The 17,192-nt window shown below is 42.0% G+C and overlaps 1 protein-coding gene across 4 annotated transcripts in view; it reads left to right on the top strand.

The window, feature by feature from the left end:
• Window positions 1-17,192, top strand: part of Vps13d (vacuolar protein sorting 13 homolog D) — a 223,505-nt gene that overhangs the window by 112,179 nt on the left and 94,134 nt on the right. For all 4 annotated transcript variants that reach the window (XM_029475921.1, XM_029475919.1, XM_029475918.1 and 1 more), the window contains 7 exons: window positions 1,963-2,093; window positions 2,298-2,473; window positions 7,875-7,998; window positions 8,636-8,871; window positions 11,137-11,245; window positions 14,023-14,186; window positions 14,945-15,053. In XM_029475921.1, the coding sequence (XP_029331781.1) occupies window positions 1,963-2,093; window positions 2,298-2,473; window positions 7,875-7,998; window positions 8,636-8,871; window positions 11,137-11,245; window positions 14,023-14,186; window positions 14,945-15,053 (1,049 nt within the window). The remainder of the gene's footprint in view (window positions 1-1,962; window positions 2,094-2,297; window positions 2,474-7,874; window positions 7,999-8,635; window positions 8,872-11,136; window positions 11,246-14,022; window positions 14,187-14,944; window positions 15,054-17,192) is intronic.

The raw sequence follows: 17,192 nt of genomic DNA, 5'->3' as shown, positions 1-17,192 counted from the left end.
AGAGTACACATGTAAATGTGCATGCATGTGAAACCGTGTCAGCAGGAGTAGCCATGAATGCATGTATAATCATGAAGTATCTGTTAACATGAATGCTGGTAGAGTTCTTCACAGATCTGTCATCTGAGTTTGTCATTCTTCCAAGTGAAGGTGTAGAAGGATGGGCCAAGATAGGATCTTGGTCAGGTTTGTTACATTTGTGTATGTATTGTCAAGGCCATCTGTGAAGTCCTAGTATTACAAACAGCTATCTCTTGGAAATGTTTATAGCACAATCACAAACAGAAAATCTGGGAACATGCACTTTGAAAACAAAGGATTTTGTGTGTATTTTGATCTTAGCTGAATTTATTGGGGGTCTACCAGGGCAAACCAGGCTGGAAGGGGAACACAGAGCCCACCTTTTTCCAAAAGTAGAGTGTCTGCTGCTCTGGCTGACTATGTGTACTTGCAAATTAAGCACAGCTTTTGAAGTGCTTTTTGTGTTAGTTAAGATCTTCTGACTCTAATGCTGTTGACTTCTGGTAACTAAAGCTTTTCTTTTTGTCCCAGAAGAAAAGTGGGTTGTGTCCCATCACCCTAGAGCTATGTGATTTTTCTTAGGTAAGAGTTCCAGAGACACTTTGTAGAGGCTACTCAGTCTCTTGAAATCAGATCACTTCTCAGGCCTTTTCAAGGCACATTAAGGAGTCAGTAGATTGTGGTACCTGTAACTGGGAGGGGTGCCAGCTCTAGGCCATGCCTGGGCTGAATACCCAGCCTTGCTATCTACAACTGTGTGGCCTAGAGCAGGTGACTCCACTTCTTATGCCATAGTTTCCTCAGCTGTACAGCGGAAGTAGTTGGGTTAATACTCTGTTTGCAGAGAGATGTTATAAGAATTAAGTGTACAGGCACAGAGAGGGCTTAGTGTGTATGAAGGGGTCAGTGAATATCAAGCCTTGGGTATAAATATTTTTAATTATTGTATAGCCAGAACCCAGCACAGTGCTTTTCCTGTATTTATTGTCATAGTGAATGAGTGAATCTTCCCAATGTCTTGTATTTTTAAAAAATTGCTATCAGATTTAACAAGGCAACTCAGTGTGACTTCAATTTCTTTATGTGGAACTTGTTTTGTGATTTTTTTTTTAAAGTTTGTACTAAGTAGGAAAGACCTATTTTTTTAATGAATAAATAAATCCTAGCATTGAATATAAGTTGAATTAGTAAGTAGGAAAGACCTTTTTTTTAATGAATAAATAAATCCTTGTATCATCCATGATGGTTTTTTGGACAGTAGGCTAAAATTACTAGAGGAGATTCTAGCTAGAGTGCTTGCCTGAGTTTAGGTTGGTATAGAATCTAAGTAGTCCGAGATTTCCACTCTCTCCTTTAACAGAGGCAGGTTTTCTGGGGTGAAGTTTGTGTTAAGCATCATTGTAGTACATGAGTCTGTGTGAGTGCTCTGATTCATAAACAGAAAGCCAAGCTTTGTGTGATCAAACACTTGTGTGGCTTAGCTGCTGTTATAATGCTTTATTCAGGGTAAAGAAACTAGGAATTAAAAGGATGTTGGAACCGCCCCTGAAACTTCGTAACATTTATTTATTTATTTATTTAGTGTACACATGTGTATTTGCCATGGTGCATGTGTGGAGGTCAGAGGACAAGTTGTAGGAGTATGTTCTCTCTTCCCACATTCTCAGTTCCAGGGATCAAACTCAGGTTGTCAGGGTTGGTGGCAAGCTTCTATAACTACTTATCCATCTTGCCAGCTCTCCTTCTCAAGACTTTCTAAAGCCTAAATGGGAATTGTGAGCAGTTGATATTTTTATTCCATTCTGGAAAGGTTTCATACCTTCTCCAGGTGTCATACTTGTTTGCTCAGAAGAACTAAAGAATTATGAAAGCTATTCGTTTTTGTTAGACCAAGAATTTTTTATCATGACTAATCAATGAAATGGTTCTTGTCATTTGTAGGTATTGATGTCAAGAAAGGCCGAGGTCGCTATATTGACACTTGTATGGTCATCTTTGCCCCTCGTTACCTATTAGATAATAAATCATCTCACAAGCTTGCATTTGCACAAAGGGAATTTGCTCGGGGACAGGTAAGCAGTTCGCTTTGACGAATGTCTAGAGCTTGTTTAATAACATGGAGTTTAATGTCATCAAGACTATATATGTTATGTGTTGTGAGTGACCCAACAGCTCCTGTGTAGGATAAGGCTTAGAGTAGGCACTTGGTAAGAAAGGTATGTGACTTGTTCAGGTATTGAGTAGACTCACTAAAGTCCATGATCTGTGTGTCTTAGGGAACAGCCAATCCCAATGGCTACATTTCCACCTTGCCTGGATCTAGTGTGGTCTTCCACTGGCCTCGCAATGACTATGATCAGCTGTTGTGTGTCAGATTGATGGACGTTCCTAATTGTATTTGGTCTGGAGGCTTTGAAGTCAATAAGAATAATTCCTTCCATATCAACATGAGGTAAGTCTCAGGCTTAAAAGAGACAAACATAGCTTTGAGGCACATTAATTTTAACACATACACACACACAAAGTGGACTTGTGATATTATGGCTCAAATATAGTTCTTAGAACTTATAAAATTCCAGGGAAGTGTAAGCATTTTGGTGGGATGAGTTATAGGAGACACTGGCAGCTTTAAGCGATGAATACAGCTCTGTGATTCTCAGGGTGTGTGAAATCCAGAGTGACTGCCTGTAACTCCAAGTCACTGTCTGTGTTTAGATGATACCACTGATGGTAACTCTCTGTTTATTCTTGTGCATTTGAATGTTCTCTGGTAGTGTTCTGGTAAATTATCCAGCCTTCTGTTCTAGTTTCATTTCTGTTACTGTGATAAAACACCCTGACCAAAAAGAAAAAAAAAAAAAAAAAAAAAAAAAAAAAAAAAAAAAGAAAGAAAGAAAGAAAAAAGAACTTGAGGAAGAAAGGGATTTCTTTCAATTTATACTTTCAGGTTACTACAGTCCAAAATAGTGGAGAAGTTAAAGCTGGAACTCCAAACAGCTTGCCACATCACAGCCAAGAGCAGAGAGAGAGACACACAGAGAGAAATGAATGTGTGCACACTCACCTGCTTATTACACATGTTTAGCTTTGTTTCCCCACTGCCACATAGTTTGGGGTCCCTTGCCTTGGGAATGGTGCTACCAACAGTGGGTTAGGTCTTCTCATAGTAATTCACTCAATTAAGACAGTCCCCACAGAGGTAGCCATAGGCCAACCCAATGTGAGACGATCCCTCAATCAGGCTTTTTTCCTAGGTGATTTTTGGTTATGTCAAGTTGACAAACCTAAACCTCACATCTTTGCCTTCCCCAGTGAGCCTCAGGTCCCTGTTAGAAAAATCAACCACATTCAGGATGACTTCATTTTCTTTCTGTTTCATCAGCTGCTTTTATTATTGTGATTGTATTTTTTGCAGTTGAACCTACAGTTTACTATACATCCTAGGTGAGCACTTTGCCACTCAGCACATTCCTAGCCCCGTCAAATAACAACATGGTTATTTATTTATTTTTTACCTCGAGAAAAAAGGTTTTTTGCTTTTTTTTTTTTTTTTTTTTTTGCTGGGTTGTTCAGCCTGACCTTGGACTTCTCTGCCACAGTGATCACCCTAATTGACCATACCCTGGACCAGCCAGTGCACATTCACATTGCTACACCTGTGAGGGTCTCTGCAACCACCAAGGCCAACAGAGTAAGGATCCAAGACAGGCAAGAAGGTAGTTTTGTTTAACACTACTTAACAGTTAGTATTGATTTAAATTACTTCTGAGTAGGTTATTTTAGGCATATTGAAGTACAGAACAATTTGGTGAAAAATTTCCAGGTAATAATTAATTCAGTCTGTGTGCACAGTAAAGCTTAAGACATGACTACATCAAAACTCGATGTTTGTAAGGTACATATGACATCTTCCTTAAAGATAGTTTCTGTAGATTGACAAGTTCATGATAATGATCTGGGGGAAAGAGCTGGTGTAGCCTCGGCCACACAGATCGTGTAAAGGTCACTAGCTCTCAGCCTTCTGCACGATAACAGGTTATTTGCAACCCTCCCTTTGAAGGAACAACCCTGTGTGTTCAACATTCCTAGTTCCCTAAGTGCTTATCTGTGAGCACAAAGACCTCTGTGTCTCTCACGCACAACCCTTGGCCAGCCTGTGCACACTCACAGTTCTGCATATCTTTCATCAGCCAGTACACACACTAAGGCACATAGATGTTAAAAGTATCTTTTATTCTCCTGTAGTAGTTGTATCTCTGAGGCTTACTGCCTCTGGCGGATAACCTAGGCCTACTCCTGGGAACTTCTATAGTCCATACAGACTAATTCAGGCCTAGAATGTTTTCAGCCTCTGAGACTTTCTGCTAAATAAGCTCACCTGCTCTTGTTCTTTCTGGCTGCCTGGTTCAGTGCACCTGTTTGGGGTTAATCTTCAAACTGACTGATTCAATCTGGCATCTTTCTCAGCCTTTAAATTGCTCTGCTTGGCCTCTGGCAACCTGTTCTAATATTCTGGCTCCTCCTCTTTCTCTCACTTGCTCTTTCTTCACCTGTGTCTAGCTTGTTCCCTCTTCAACTTGTCTCTGTACAACTCTCCGTGTAAAACTGCCTTGTCTCTCTGCACTGCCCCTCAAGTAGCTTCCCTTTCCTCTCTCTTGTGAGAGTTGGGCAGATTCTAGTCTGTCAAATCTTTCTCTGATTCATCACTTTGTCTGCCACTCAATTAGACATCACTTTGAAACATGGGTGCTTCCTTCTACAAACTAATTTTACCTTAAAGGTGTGTACTAAGGGCTGAGCTACACCACAACTAGAAACAAGTTTTTCAGTAAATAACACAATCTTGGAACTCACAGTGTGATCAAATATCCTGCAACACAGGGAGCCTCTAGAGCAGCAGTTCTCAACCTTCCTCATGCTGTGACCCATTAATATAGTTCCTCATGTGGTGACCCCAGACCATAAAATTATTTTATTGACATTTCATAACAGTAATTTTGCTATTGTTATGAATCATAACATAAATATCTGTGTTTTCTGATGGTCTTAGTTAGACCCCTGTGAAAGGATTAGTTGATTCCCAAAGGTTGAGAACTGCTGCTTCATCTCCTGTAAAACTCAGACTCTATACCAATTAAATAACTCCCCCCTTCCTTTGCCCCAGCCCTCAGCAGCCCCCATTCTCCATGGTAGAAATTTAGACTACTCCAGAATATATATTAGTAGAAATGTGCAGAATGTCTCTTTTTTTTTGACTATCTTATTTTACTTAGGATAATATGAACCTTTAAGGTTCATATGTGTGGCATAGGTCAGCATTTTCTTCCCTTTTAAGGGCTGAATAGCATCCCATCATATGTCTGTTCCACTCAACCATTTCAAACTGTTGGGATATCCATAGTGACTACTCCTAATAGCAGCAAGTGGGGATCTCCCTGTGGGTTGTTGTCTCTGAGCTACTGTGTATTAAGCTCCAGGTTCTCAGAAATGCCAACAGATGCTGTGCTACCACCCCTCCCCCAAGCCCGCCCGCCCACCCTCACGATGGCACTGATTTCTCCAGTGGCCAGTTTACGGCTTGGTGGCCATTTGTCTGCCTTCACTGGATTTTCTGCCTACTTCTGAGCTAGTTGTTGCTCTTTTGGATGTTTGCCCTGACCAGGTGTGTGATTGGCAGTCTCCTCGTCTGCCTGTTCATGCTGCTGCTTGTCTTCTGGGAGAATGTCGGTACTTTGGTTGCTTTTGATGGAGTATTTGAGAACAGTTGTCAGATCCAGTGCCACGAAGCTGTTTTCCTTTGTTTGCTTTATGGTTTTGTGTCCTCTCTTGTGTGTGGAATACTTGTGAGGGTCCACTTGTCACCAGTGTGGATGTTCAGCTTCTCCAGGATGTTGGAAGGCATTTGGCAGTCCTCACAAGGGCTTTGTTTCTAGGCTTACCATTCGTTCACTGGCCTGTCTAGCATTAGTGTTGATTGCTGTAGCTTCATAGCACCTTTTGAAATGAGCAGCAAGAGACCCTCAGCTTGGTTTTGGTGGCTCTTTTGTTCAAAATTCCTGAGATATGTAGGAATTTTATGATCTTTTTTCTATTTCTGCTAAAAACATGCTTTTGGGAGCCGTTCGTTGGACTGGGATTAAACATGATTACTTTAAAAAGGTGAGGGTGGGGTAGAAGGAAGGTGTGAGCCTCGTGTTAATCCTTTAAAAATGGCTTCTGTGTGTATTCTAAGCTACCGGGCGACCAGTGCCATCCATTTCTTTTCCTTTCCCCAGTGTTTCATCTGGAAACAATTTGAATGGGAAGTCTCAGGAGCAGCACAGGGAGCCTCTTCCATCTTACACCTCCACTGATGTCAGCATTTTGCTAAGTCCTACTTCTGTCCCTTATTCCCTCCCTCTCCCCACACTCGCTCAGTGGCTGGAGCATGTGCGAGCGAGCACACTTTGCTCAACTGTAGGAAAATAAGTTGAGGTCGTCATGTTATGCGAGCTATATTAAATCTAGCACCTGCCCAAAATAATGGTTATGATGTGTACCTAGGGAAATAGCTTTGTTTTTAAAACAAATAATAATACTATGACTATGATACCATTAATACACATGCAAGGACTTTAGTGCCCGCACAAGGTTTCTAGTAAGTAATCTGTTCAGGTGAATGAATGGGTGACTTTTCTTTCACTGCAGCCCAATGTTTCTAACCTGGGATCTGGTCAGCAGTCACTTACCTAATGCAGCTGCAGAAACTACCTCTTGTCGTAGGGAGCTGGCCTACCTGTCCCTTTTGTCTGCCAGGCAGTGGTGTTTGTCAGTTACTCTCATGGTGCTGTCATGTAGGACATGTTCTTTTTTGTATTTGGATGCTGGTGCCCTGCGTGTAGATTAGGTTAGTCCCTTGTGTGAATAGTTCCGGCTTATGAGTGAGTATCCCCTTTTCACATCAGAAGGCCTGTGGCACATTGATCTAGTTCCTTGTGATCACTTGGCTGTTATGGTGCTCACCATTGTACCCACCTGCTCCCTCTGCTGCAGAGTCACCTTTCCATCTTCGTAAAGAAGACTGATCCATTGAAGGATTATTTAAGCATAGTGTTCTGTTTCTCCAAAATTTTTATACAACTGGAACTATTTATTATGTCAGGAATTAGAACTGATGATTTTCTAATTTCTTCATTTATTAATTTATATTCTTCTGTAAAAACAAGTTCTTTTTAAAGTCTAGTAATATATATTAATGCAGTACACATACATACACAATATAGCATTGTACCTCTTCCCTCAGGGTCTCATATGGCTCTGGCGGGGCTTGAATTTACTATGTCCCGGAAAATGACTTTGAATGTCTGAACTATACCACAACCCCTTCACAGGTCTTCATAGAAGAGTAGCATCTGAAAACATGATTAGGAAATAACCATTTTGTGCTCTGTTCTCAGTTTCTACTTTCTGAGTTTTAAAAGCTTTATTCTTAATGATGTGTATATATGCGTGTCTCTGTGTGTGTATGAATGTATGGTGTGAGTGCTGGTGCCTGAGGAGGCCCAGTTAGATCACCTGAGCCTGGAGTTACAGTTGGCTATGAGCTTCTCCATGGGGGCTTTGTAAGAGCTGAATGGGGGCTCCTACCTGCTGAGCCTCCTTTTCCTGCTGAGTCCCAGAGTGCTGTGACTAAGGAATTAAGGGGCTGTAGCCGATCTCTTCCTTTTCTCTTTTTAAAGATTTATTTTTATTTTACATGCATGAGAGTTAGTGTGCATGCGTGTTTGTGCATCACATGTGTACCTGGTACCCACAGACCTCAGATTTCCTGGACCTCTCTCCTTTTAATTCAACCTTTGGTCCTTGTTCTGCAGAGACACCCTGGGAAAATGTTTCTTCCTACGAGTGGAGATTACTCTCCGAGGAGCTACTTACAGGATCTCCTTCAGTGACACAGATCAGTTACCACCACCTTTCAGAATTGACAACTTTTCCAAGGTACCAGTGCTGCTGAGGGTTGGCTGCTCACGTGTTACAGGGTGGAAGATATTGACACAGTGCATGCAACACTTACTAAAGCTCTGTGGCCCTGAAATCTCCACTCTTAAGAGATGGTTTCAGCTGCTGCTGTTATCATTTCCAGATTTGCTTATTCATTTTATGTGTCTGAGCATTTTGTCTGCATGTATATGTGTGTGCACAAAATGTGCCTGGTGACTTCATAGATCAGAAGAGGGTGTTAGATCCCCTGGAACTAGAGTTATGGGTGGTTGTGAGTCACCATGTGAGGGCTGGGAATCGGACCCAGGTCTTCTACAAGAACTAGTACTTTTAACCACTAAGCTACCTCTCCAGCCACTTCAGCTAATTATTTTAATAGCTGACCTCCCTCATCCAGATTAAAGTAAACTTTCTGCCACCCAAAGAATTTGGTTGCCACGCTATATAGGCAGAGGAAGGGATTAGATTGCCCAGTAACAGTTGAGTATACTGCTGTTGCCCAATTACAGTGAGCATTTCTATAGTCCTAAATGTTAAGTGGAAATCATAAGGTTCTGTTTCTTATTTTAGTCTATGTTTGAGTATGTGAGTGCCACAGTGGACACTGCCCTGAATGAAGCCCTCTGCCCTCTAGGTTCCTGTTGTCTTCACTCAGCATGGCGTAGCTGAACCCAGGCTTCGGACTGAAGTGAAGCCCATGATGTCACTGGATTACGCCTGGGATGAACCCACCCTCCCGCCCTTCATCACACTGACCGTTAAGGGGGCAGGCTCATCGGAGATTAACTGCAATATGAACGACTTCCAGAATAACCGACAGTTGTACTATGAAAATTTCATTTACATTGCTGCCACCTACACGTTCTCCGGGTAATTCTGGACATGACTGTTGATACAAAGCAGAATATTCTAACTATTCACTGGTTTTATATTTTAGGCAGTTTCCGAAGAGACAAGTGACAGCTGATCCCTTCTTTCTTTACCATCTCTCAGGCTCAGGGTCTATCTTGAAAGACTTGTCCACATCTTCATTTGTAGCTTGATCTCTCCAGTGTCTCAAATTCTTTTTTTTTTTTTTTCTTTAAGGATCCCCCTCCCACCCTTCCTCTTCCCATCTTCCGCTCCCCCACCCCTACCTGCAAGCATGGAGCCTAGCATTAAGCAACACTGACCAGCCTTTTCCTGGATGTTGAATTCCTGCAGTGTTTATCTTGACATTGGGCTGGGAATGTTTGTTTTAGGGTTGTTCCTATGGCACTGACCAATGTGACCTGCTTAAAGGTTAGTGCCCGTGAAACCAGTTCTGTCTAGTTCCAAGTCCCACAAGCTCCTTGTTTTCTCTGAGTTCCAGCAGCCACTGAGCTCTTTCAGGGGAACGTCCTGATAGAGAACTCAAGCTTAGCGGTTTAGGCTGGAACAGGGAGGGAGAGGAGCTCTTGGGAGCGCTGGCGCAGTGGGACAGTGCCTGGACCCCATGGGTGGGTGGTTTCTAGGAGTTGGAGCTAGTGTTTAATGTATACCTCACAGAGTTGGTGTGCATCCTTGGAAGAATTAATAACGGAGAAGAAAAACAATAGGGCTTTTTATTTTTATTTCATTGAGGGTCAGATTCACATAACAGAAAACCATTTCAAACTGAACAGCTAGTGGTATTTACTATATTTATCACTTTACTAGTTTCACCAAAACATTTTTGTTTTCCCTGAAAGAACTTCCACTGGCACTTGTTCCTCATCTCCTTACTCCCAGACCTCAGCAACCGCTGACCCACTTCACTTCCTGTGGGCTTTGCTAGCTGGGTAGCCCTTGCAGTTAGGATCACCTCTGAGACTGCCTGTGTCTGGCATCTTTTACTGAGTGTAATGTTTTGGGTTCAGCCACATTATGCCTTGTGACTCTGCTTTTTTGATGTGCAGGTCTGTGTAGGCCTGAGAAATGCTCTGGGTTATGTCCTTGCCCGTATGTTGGTAGGCGTCGAAGCTGTTTATACAGCTTTTTGCGGGTTTTGTTCTCTAATGCTATGGATTGTCTTTTTATTTTTTGATGGTATCATTGAAAGATCAAAATTTTTCCATTTCAGTGAAATCTAATTTGTTGAATTTTGTTATGCTTTTCATGACCAGATGACTAACTTTTAACTGAACTCACCAGTACTTTTTACAATAGTAATGACTGATGCAAACAGGAGCACTGTGCACATACTTCAGGGCAGGCTTTCCCCATAAGCTGAAGCTCTTGGGTTTGGAGCCCAGTTCTCATATGGAAAGCCAAGTGCAGTGGCAAGTGCTTGTAGCAGCAGCACTGCGGGCACAGATGGGCTAATCCTGGGCCAGTCTAACTGACACAGTCCCAGGTCCAACAAGACCCTGTTTCAAATAATAAGATATAGAGTAATTGAGGCAGATATCCAATGTGGATCTCTTTCCTTACTGCACAATGTATACATATAGGTGAGTTTACCCAGCCATATGTATATAATCCCCAACAGCCTACACAGATGATGATGATAATGATGATGGAGGAGGAAGAAGAGGAGGAGGAGGAGGAGGAGAAGGAGAAGGAGGAGAAGAAGAAGAAGAAGAAGAAGAAGAAGAAGAAGTAGTAGTAGTAGTAGTAGTAGTAGTAGTAGAAGAAGAAGAAGTAGTAGTAGTAGAAGAAAAGATGCCCCAAGCCGAACAAGACTGCAACATTCCATAAAGCTTGGGAGTTTTGAGCCACAGGCCTAAAGTGGGGTGTGGTGTCTATTGGCCCATTCTTCTCATCCTAATGTTCCCTTTGGATATCTGCCTTGGTTGTGCCATGCCCCCCTTAAAGATTTATGCTCATTGTTTCATGTTTGTACCAATGAAATTATGAGGAAAGGGAAAATGCTTGAGTTTTGTGTTCTTAAAAATAAACCTTGAATTGTGCAAAGGTAGGGGCAGCTCTAAGCCTTTGTCCTGTTTGGCTTTCTCTTCTGTATTTTGTGAATTTTTGTTTGTTTTGAGACAGAGTCTTTCTGTATAGCCTGGGTTCTCTTTCTACTTCAGTTTCCTGAGTGCTGAGATTACAGCACAGGCCCAACTTTTTGTTCTTTAATAGAGATTTATGCTTTGTTCTGTGTGTACGTATGTGCACTCATTTATTTCCTCTTAGTTTGCAGGAGGGAAAAGGAAGGCCCGTGGCTTCCCACAAGGCGATTACCTGTGCAGAACTTGTCTTGGATGTGTCTCCAAAGACGCAGAGAGTCATCCTGAAAAAGAAGGTAAGAGCTCAGGGTGAGCAGTAAAAATTGGTCAGAGATCTTACAAATGGCAGGAAGAGAGGTAGTGAGTAGTTGAAACTGAAAGATAACATCAGTTAGGGTCGTCAGAGATGCAGCAACCACTCTCGGGAGGACGATCACGGAATTGTCATGTGGCTTGCATAGACCTAAGGAGTCTGCGTAGTTTAAGTTCTACAATTCCAAGGGCCCTGGTGGAGGGCTGTGTTTACACTAATGTGTCCCCACATGTGGCATGAGGTAGTTTATTCATAGTCAGTTGCACTTAGAGGTTATGCAAGTCTGGATAGATTTCTAGTCGTCCTGGGCCACTCGAAATCCATTCAGCCCCATGGACTTCTCCCTTCCTTTCTCAGTCTCACCTCAGGTGTAGAGACTAAGTTTCTAGCAAAGAGGGAAAGGGCACCTCAGAAAGATGATGTATCTTCATTTTTTAAGAGAGTTCTGGTTGGTTCCAGCTTAGGTCAGGTAAATCTCTGAAGGTCAGCTGTCCTCACTGGGCAACTGGGTCATACCTCAGCCTGCAGCATCTGAGCTGCTTCCTGTGTTGGCCAGTCCTGTGGGCAGATGTGAGTACAGGTCAGGCTGTGGGAGCTGCCTGAGAGCTCTAGGCTGACTTTGGTGTCATTGGCATGGACAGCAGTTCCAGCGGCAGAACAGGCGCTGCTCTCAGTTTGAAGCTGGATTTCTCACTCCTCCTGAGCTGCATCTTTTTATCAAGTTCCTAGGGGTTTTAAAGGAACCGTCTAAGATAATATACATGAAGTGATATGTCAGACATGTGGGGATGATAGCATAGCACACATTTCTGAAGACACAGCCATGCCAGGCTCACACTGAGCACTTTGTGGTTATTACACTTAACACAAGAACTTGAAGAAGTAGGGTTAGTTTGCCCATTTGACAGGTCAGGGAGCAGGCTCCAAGAGCTTAGATGCCTCATGTGCATTACTCAGGCTGTAACTAGCTCACTGTGACTGTGCAGCTGGGTCTCAGATCTGGCCATTTTACTCTGGTGTTCGCAGTAGAACCTTTGGTTTCCAATTTATAGGATGTAGCTCAGTAGCTACACTGCCAACCCTAGATTCAATTCCTGGTAGTTGACAAGAAAAAATGTACAATGAAAAAAACTATCTTTCTGGCACATGTGTATCATGTGAACGAATTAGTGGGTACCAGGGGTGTCCACGGCTGTGGTGCAGCTCCTACATGCTAGGAGTATGTGACCCTGAGAGTCACAGCTTGGGTAAAGGTGTCCCTGCAGTGGGGTTATGTGGATTGTGTTAAGGAGGCAACATGAAAGAACAGTTACGTACACTCTAGAATGGGAAGGGTCACATTTGTCCCACCGCTCACCAGTCCTGGCAGCGTGGGAAAGTTACTTCTCCCCACACTATGACTTCCTCTTCTGTAAGGACAGTGACAGCATGTACCTTGTTGGATTATTTTCAAGATTAAATGAATTACTGTATCTAAATCCTTCAGACCAAGGCATGACCAGCAGCAGATTCTCAATAAGTATTATTACCTATAGTATATAAGGGACTACATAAACTCCTTTGACAGACCTGGAAGCATTTCAGTATGTAAGTATTTTAGTAAATAAAGTGCATTGAAATTAGAAGCAATATATGGAAAATAAACTTTAAATTCAAGCAAGCTAATCCTTGGCTGTAACCAATTTGTAACAACTGTGTAGACCGTAAACGTTGAAAGGAAGGAGCGGGGGCTGCTGCTGTCTCAACTCTAGCAAGTTACAGAACACCAGATACAGGTGCTGCATTGGGTCTGTTCTTGGTGTAACTGCACTCTCTTCTGGACTGAAGACACCTGAGGTCATTGTCACATGAGACAGTGGTAATCATGGCAATATAGCTAGGTAGGAGATTGGCCAGTCATTGGCTTCTAATTTTTTTTAAAGGATACTGCACAGTCACAGTGAGCTAGTTTCAGCCTGAGTAATGCACATGAGGCATCTAAGCTCTTGGAGCCTGCTCCCTGACCTGTCAAATGGGCAAACTAGCCTACCTCTTCAAATACTAAGTGTATAGGTTATACAATTTTCTTTTATTTTATTTTAAGTTTATTTTAATTATTTATACATGTGTATGTCTATTGAGTGGGACCTGGGGTGGGGGGTGGGGCAGGTTGTGCATTTATCAGTGCGCCTTACCTTAGAATCCAGGTAAGGTCTTCAGATCACTGCCTAGAGCTGGAGGCTGGAGTTACAAGCAGTTGTGGCTTGCTGTCTGATGTGGGTGCCGGGAAGTAAACTTCATGGGTCCTCTGCAAGAGCATACATGCTCTTAACCATGAAGCCATCTTTCCAGTCTCAAAGAATACTTCTTAAAAAATTTGTACCACTTTCAAATTTTGGTTGCTTGATTTAGGGGTTTAGTATGGCCTGATGAGCTGGCTAGGGTTTACCACATAATCCTAATGACTTGAGTTTGAGCCGTAGATCTAATGGTGAAAGGAGAGAACCAACTCCTGAGAATTGTCCTTAGACTTCCACACGTGTGTACCATTAGACACTCATGGTGGCACTCAACATACATTACACACACAGAGAAAAATAAAATTTAAAAAATGAAAAAGAGTTTGGCATACTTATCTAACTAGAAATTCCCAATAATGAAATCTTTAGTATTTTTGTGGTGTGGGAAACATCTAAGTCCACTGGTAACTGGAGAACCTCCTTGGCCCATTGTGAGGGACAGGGCTAGCTGTGGCTACATCTCTGTGTATCTGCCCGTCAGGAACCAGGAAAGCGCTCTCAGCTCTGGAGAATGACAGGGACAGGAATGCTGGCCCATGAGGGTTCTGCAGTGCCCCACAACCCCAACAAGCCCTCAGCTACACGTTCCATAGAGGGGTCTGCTATCCTGGATATCGCTGGACTGGCTGCTGTGACAGACAACAGGTAATCGGCGGGGTAATTTTTGAATCAAGTCCATTACATTCAAATTCAGAGTTGAGAAATTTGCCCCTCAAAATAAATTTTGTAAACTGTTGTGAGAATTGGTATATTTTGATTTTTTTCCTTAATGAGTGATGCCTATCAAATTCTCAAGTATCATTTAATTTTAAAGCCGTGACCGTACCCATACAGTTGTTAAGAAATATCAAATAGTAAAATATTTTATAGAAAATAAACATTTATTTTACTGTAAATTTTAGTCTACCCTTGTTCTCTAAAATTGAACAGTTTCTGTTCTTAAGTTTTTCTAATATTGTGTTAAGTCTTTCAAGAAGACTTAATTTAACAGCACTATTCAGACCTGTTTTTTATGATTAACTCTGGTCAGCTTACATGAATTACTTTAGCTTAAATAAGTTACTTTACTCATGTATTGGTTTCTCCATAAAATCATTGTTTGTATTTTTTAATTGTTACCCCATTTATTTCCAAAAATGTGTACTTCAAGACACAGAGTAAAGTGTTTAGAAATGGAACCCTAAAGACAGTTAAAGATTTTAACTGTTCAATATATAGCCTCTCCCAGACGGCAAGATGACTTGCTCTGCAAGACACAAGCATTTGTGTTTTGGGTCTCCATTCTGTTGACTATGATGCCCATTCGATTGCAGGGTCAGGGTGCTGGTAAGCAGAGGGGCAGAGCCTCAGATTCTCCTAAGGCTTCTAGCTAGAGATAGACCTCATTATGTGTCTCTGTCCAGATACGAGCCACTGATGCTGAGAAAGCCAGATCGCAGGCGTAGCACCACCCAGACCTGGAGCTTCCACGAAGGAAAACTGACCTGTGGCTTGCATGGGCTGGTTGTTCAGGTCAGTTGCTTTTGACACCCTGAGTTGCAATTCTCAGGGTCAAAACAAAGCCTCATCTATGTTATGTATGATGAATTATTCAATGGAAAAAATTAATCAGAGCACAGGACTCTGTAGTTACTTCACTTTTGTTAAAGGCAGTCAAGAAACTTTTGCTGTGCATCTGTGTGTTCCTACATGGGAAATGTTATTTTCTTTTTTTAAGACTTAATTTTATTTTAAAATGTTTATAATTGAAATAGAATCACATCACTTTCTCTCTTCCCTTATCCCCTTCCTGCCCCTCCCACTACCCTTTCTCCACTTGCTCCCATGCTCTCACAGCTTTCAAATTGATAGCCTCTTTGTTGTTGTTGTTATTATTATATGCACATGTATGCACAAGTATATACAAATGCACCCTGCTGAGACCATGTTTGGTTTTGTGTGTTTCTACTTTTAGGGCTGACCACTCTGCTTTGAATAACTGATTTAGGTGACTCATCCCTGGGAGAGACCAATTCTCTTTCTCCCTGCAGTCATTAGTTGCCTATATAGTTATTCATCTAGGGGTGGGACATACAAAACTTCCCCTTCCATGTTGACATGTTCATTGATATTGCCATTGTTCCTGTTCTCCTTATATAGCCATTTATAGGAGAAAATGTTTCTCAGCAGGATTTGTGGTATTCTGGCTCTTATAATCTTTCTAATCTCACAGCTCCTGCACTGATGGCTCAAGATTTCTTTTATTTTAATTATGTGTATGTGTGTGCATGTATGTGTGAGTATGTGTATATAGTAGTACCGGTGCCTGCAGAGTCCAGAAGAGGACGTCAGAGTCCCTGGAGCTGGAGTTTTAGGTTATATGCTACTCGATGTGGCTGCTGGGAATGGAACAAGCAGCAAGCTCTTTTCATCACTGGGCCATCTCTCAGCTCCACAGGAGGGGTTCTTGAAGGTGACAGGTCAAGGGTGTTAGAAGTAGCTGTCCTATGCGATAGCTTCTTTTCCTTTTGTTCTTGGTTTCTCTGAAAAAAAATTTCCCTGATGACAAGAATTACCTACCTTACTTCTTAAAAGAAGGGGGGAAAGTGTCCACTAAAAGCCTAGCACTGAGGTGGGTGGGTTAGTTTTAGGTCCTGGAAGCTGCAGTAGTTTTCTGTAAAGTGTAGGAGCTGGTCATGAGTTGTACACTGCCATCCTTATCTTCTTCCTCTTCCTCCTCCTCCTCCTTCAATAATTACATTTCCAGTATTCTTTCATTCCTTTTTAATATTTTTGAGATTATATTGTATTTACATCCTTTCTCCTTTAATCCCTTCAAACCTTCCCATATCCTCCCTTTCCTTTCTTTTGAATTCATCACTTCTTTTTTTTTTTTTTAACTATTAAATGTGTGTGTGTGTGTGTGTGTGTACTTTTATGTATATGTTTTCAAGGCTGACTACTTGGTATTATATAACCAATTTAATTATATACATGCTTCTGATTTCACTTATTGCTACATTCTTAGTGGTATTACAATTAACATTTTGTTGTAGAAAATGTGATGGGCAAGACTGCTTGACAGTTTTCATTGTCCTGAACTCAGCCAGTCTGTGTCAGAATAAATTTCCATGTACTTTATAAGCAAATATGTACTTGGGAAATTAACTGTCAGGCATTTAGATTTCTGCCTTTTCTTTCTCTGGGACAGGCATGTGCCCCTGCATCTGAGGTGAGCAGGTGGAAGGGTAGCTTGTAGTGTTGAGCAGCACAGTGACTGCGTGTGCAGGTCTGCCTTTCGTGGGACTCACACAGCACAGCACTCACATAACACAAGTCCAGCAGCAGGCCTTCAGCACAGTCAGTGTTTCTCTCCTCAGTGGAGTCAGGCTGTTCTCTCACACGGTGCTGTGCACAGCCAGCCATAAGAAGCCTCTTCTGTTTGGTGAGATTTATTTTCTTTACCTCTGTGGCCCTGAGCATTTCTCATCAAAGGCCAGCTGCTTACTTATGTGAAGCTCACATCTGGAGTGGATTTGGGATTTTCAATTAGCAACACAATTCAGACTTCTAGAGGCAAAAGAAGGCTTGTTATAATTGGTGGGTTCCGGGTCTGACCCTGACTTTACTTCTTTACTTCTAGTTTTTTTTTTTTAAAGCCCATGTAATTCC

Source organism: Mus caroli, chromosome 4 (genome assembly GCF_900094665.2).
Source record: "Mus caroli chromosome 4, CAROLI_EIJ_v1.1, whole genome shotgun sequence".
NCBI lineage: Eukaryota > Metazoa > Chordata > Mammalia > Rodentia > Muridae > Mus > Mus caroli.
This window is presented reverse-complemented; position numbering and strand designations above follow the sequence as displayed.